This window comes from Cryptomeria japonica, chromosome 4, assembly GCF_030272615.1.
Source record: "Cryptomeria japonica chromosome 4, Sugi_1.0, whole genome shotgun sequence".
Lineage (NCBI taxonomy): Eukaryota > Viridiplantae > Streptophyta > Pinopsida > Cupressales > Cupressaceae > Cryptomeria > Cryptomeria japonica.
In genome coordinates this window covers 44,476,304-44,480,470 of record NC_081408.1, presented here as the reverse complement: position 1 = coordinate 44,480,470, position 4,167 = coordinate 44,476,304, and the positions used below count along the sequence as shown (strand labels likewise).

The window sequence follows — 4,167 nt, the reverse complement described above, 5'->3', positions numbered from 1 at the left end:
TTCAATAGAAGCAACAGTGAGCCTACACTATACACGAAGGACAACAAACAAGGTCAAATTCTAATTGTTTGTTAATATGTTGATGATTTTATCTTTACTGGAAGTTTATCTACTGATGAGTTTAAAATAGAAATGAAAAAGGAATTTGAGATGACAGATTTAGGATTAATGAGATATTTTCTTGGAATTGAAGTTATACAGAATAATAAAGGGATTTTCATTTGTCAAACAAAATATGCAAAGGATGTATTGAAGAAGTTTAGAATGATAAATTGCAAACCAGCGTCTACTCCTATAGCAACAGGGACAAAGCTTAGCAAAGAAGATAAAGAGTACAAAATTGAGTCAACCATATTTAGAAGACTTGTTGGAAGCTTGATGTATCTCACTGCAACTAGGCCAGATATTATGTATGGAGTCAGTTTGATATCTAGATTTATGGATGCACCTAAGAATTCGCATTGGCAAGTTGGAAAGAAAATATTGAGGTATATCGCAGGAACAATAGACTATGAGATATTGTACTCCACAACAAATAATTTTGAATTGACAGGATATACATATAGCGATTTTGTAGGGAGCATTGATGATCGAAAGAGTACTTCAGGTTATGCATTTCATCTTGGAACAGGAGTTCTTGCATGAGCATCAAAGAAACAACCTATAGTGAAATTTCATCCGCAGAAGCAGAATATGTAGCAAGAACATCAGCGGCTTGTCAAGCAGTATGGATCCACAACAAATAATTTTGAATTGACAGGATATACATATAGCGATTTTGTAGGGAGCATTGATGATCGAAAGAGTACTTCAGGTTATGCATTTCATCTTGGAACAGGAGTTCTTGCATGAGCATCAAAGAAACAACCTATAGTGACTATTTCATCCGCAGAAGCAGAATATGTAGCAAGAACATCAGCGGCTTGTCAAGTAGTATGGATGTGAAGGATCTTGATGGACTTAAAGCATGATCAAAAAGAGTCAACAACAATCTACTGTGATAATAAGTCAGCAATTGCACTATCAAAAAATCATGTCTTTCACAAAAGAAGCAAGCACATTCACACGAGGTACCACTTCATTCGAGAATTGGTTAATAATGGAGAAATCAACTTGAAGTATTGTAGGTCTGAAGAGCAATTGGCAGACATATTCACAAAGGCATTAGCACAAGAACAATTTGAATATTTAAGAGAAAAGTTGAATATTGTAAATAGCAATGTAATTAGTAGAAATTAGGGGGGAGTGTTAGAATAGTCTGGTAATTTCTACCAGTTACCACCACCGACCTACAATTAATGCCCAGTCTAGAAACATTGATAAACAAACAAGTCTAAGCGATGATAGAAGAGTCCAGAAGGGATGGCCAACAAAGAAGAATGAAAAATCTAGAAAGATCCTATGGCAGTAATTCTAGATCATTCTCTGCAAACTTCTATAAATAGAGGCGATGTAACCCATTTCTGCAAGCAATAAAAAATATATGTTTAGTTTATGTACAGCAGTACACTTGCGTAATATACAGTTTGTTTCATTAATGCCTCTGCCCACTTCACGTAGAGCTGCCATTGCTGACAGTAAATATCTTGTTAGAACCCTCTTAATTCCTTGCGAAACTTTTGAAAATCTTGAGCACCACTAACTTGCTGCTCTAATACCAGATAGAGGAGAGAGGCAAAGGGCAAGAACAAATAGAAAAAACAAAGCAATAACAAAGACAACATAATGATCCATTCACAATGCTATGTATTCATATATATTTCAACATAAATACAATGTTTGGGTCCATGAAAGAAACTGCTGCTCACTAATTACCCACACAGAAAATATAAAACTTAAACTCTCTTCTTAACTTGAAACGCTATTGCTACTTTGCTATTGTAACAGCAACACTTCTGCTCTATTTTTCACACATTAGATTAAAAATGCTCTCCCTTACCATCCGTATATGCCCAGAAAACATAGGACAGCAGCAAAATTAAAAACACTAAATGATTGTATAAGATATCTTTGAAGTAGATTATGAAGCAAGTTTGTACGTTTCAAAATTGTTCTGTGTGGATTGAATAGGAAGGCACTGTAAGGTTCAGAAGACAGAATGAGAGGACTGGAGAAGAAGAAAGTGCACAGGACAACTGATGGTGGGATGGTAAGAAAGAAGTAATATTAAATTTAATGTTGGTAGTTGGGATTATACCGCAACACGTAGCTTACAGTTGAAGATTGTTTTTCATTTGATATTCATTTGCATATGTGACTTTTCATATGAAGATTGAAACAGTTATGCTGTAAAGAATCTCTATTATCTTATGTATTGATGTTTTGAATGAATCAATAGATTTATCATTGCTCTAGCAGTAGGGTATCATGTTCTAGTGATTTCTGAATGTTTTTATTGGTTTGGAATTCAGTAACCTGGCAAACAATTTCTTCTTATTTTTGGTGATCCATATTTTTAGTTTGTATTTGTCGCTTCTTAGTTTTGTTATATCTGTAAAATTTTGTTTAGCTAACGATGATGTGGATGATACAAACTAGTTTTTCAATTCTACAATGTTGTTGGTTTTTTTTGGTTTTTTTCCAAATCTATTAGAACTGGGCGGAGGCCTTATTTGGATCAAGTAGGAATATAGAATTTGCAGTAAAGTAAACTACATTAGAATATCAACTTAGCCGCGCACGATACTTAGCGTTGTCGATGCAAATCTGGTTCAAATCTGGAAATTTGTGTAAGCAGCTCACATCGCCCTGGTAAATCACACTTAAAATTGTCATTTTCCTGAGTGATTTCAGGGTTGTAAACGGGTCAAGTTGTGCAGCGGTGGTCGACAAATGTAAACATGCTGGCAACTCGAATTTCATCTTTTCCACATGATACGGTACTTTTATTGCAAGACTCACCAATCGCGGGCAACTTGCTGTGATTGCCCTGATTCCATTAGATGAGGATGGAAAATCAAGATGGAGAAAAATAAGACTTCCAGAGCATACTTTTACTCTTTGAACCCCATGACAATTACCGACGACTAAAACTTTCAGAACTGGACATAATTGCAGCATTAGCTCGAGGGTCTTGTCATTCAGCTTAATGTAGAGCAAATAGAGGGTTTCGAGGCAGGCGAAGCCACCACAGGAGCCAGGCATGTTTTCGAGACGAAAATTCCTGAGACACAGATATCTGAGCTTGGTGCAAAAAAACACAGAATTCGGAACCTCAACCTCTCTATGAAACTGGAGACTTATCTTTCTCACATCTTTTAGAGCAGCATGGTGAATCCACTCATTTATCTTTGCCCTTGAAACGACGAAGCTGATTAATCCGTAAAATTGGAAAAGTTCAAGGGGTACAGAATGCCACTTAAGAATACCATCAATTATGTTTTGGATTTCAAATAGGCGGGCTGATGAATAAAATATTTCCTCTGAAAACCTTAGGTTGGGTAAGTACCTCCAAAGAAATCTCCATCTCTTAGAAATCACAGAACAACGAATTGCCTGATCCAAAGGAACTCTACTCAGTATCAGGCACAGTAAGGAATCTGGTAAATCATTTATTCCCGTCCTACTTCGAGCCATTACCTCGAGGACAGAAATGAATGCCCAGGGGTATCTTCCCGGGCTTCCTTCATGCAGAAAGGAATTCTGCCATTCATTAGTGTCCTATTTATTCTAATCTTGTAAAGTTTGAAAAGTTAACTCAGGTTAGATGTGCAACGATTAAGAAATAAGTGACAACTTGGTTTGAACTACGGCAGGTCGCATGAAACGATTTAAGATGACAATTAGGGCGTCTATTCATGAAACCACCATATCCTTCAAATCACGTCGGACAATACTATCAACAGTTACCAAAAATAAAGACCAATATGAAGTAGGTCCTAATGTAGGTCCTAATGACGTCGGATAATTCATACATTTAAGTCGAGATTAACTAATTAAACGGTATGAGTTAAGTAAGCAATGGCCTGATTTAGTCGTGACAATTGGTGTGCGCAGGGCTCCGTGGGCTTTTCTTCAACAAAGGAATGAACTACGCCATTAAAACGATGTAGGAATGAATTACTCCATTTAGTAGCGTTCATAAATGCTGATCTGCGCAAAGTTCGAAAAGTTTAACTGAGGTATTGGAACTGAAGTTACAACCTGGTTTGAATTGACGGCAGGTCG

General features: G+C 36.6%; 1 protein-coding gene across 1 annotated transcript; it reads right to left on the bottom strand.

Moving 5' to 3' along the window:
* Nucleotides 1-2,664: 2,664 nt before the first annotated feature.
* On the bottom strand, nt 2,665-3,576 carry LOC131057676 (F-box/FBD/LRR-repeat protein At1g13570-like). Its single transcript, XM_057991826.2, has one exon. The coding sequence runs from the start codon at nt 3,574-3,576 to the stop codon at nt 2,665-2,667; it is 912 nt and encodes a 303-aa protein (XP_057847809.1).
* Between the last annotated feature and the right edge of the window lie 591 nt (nt 3,577-4,167).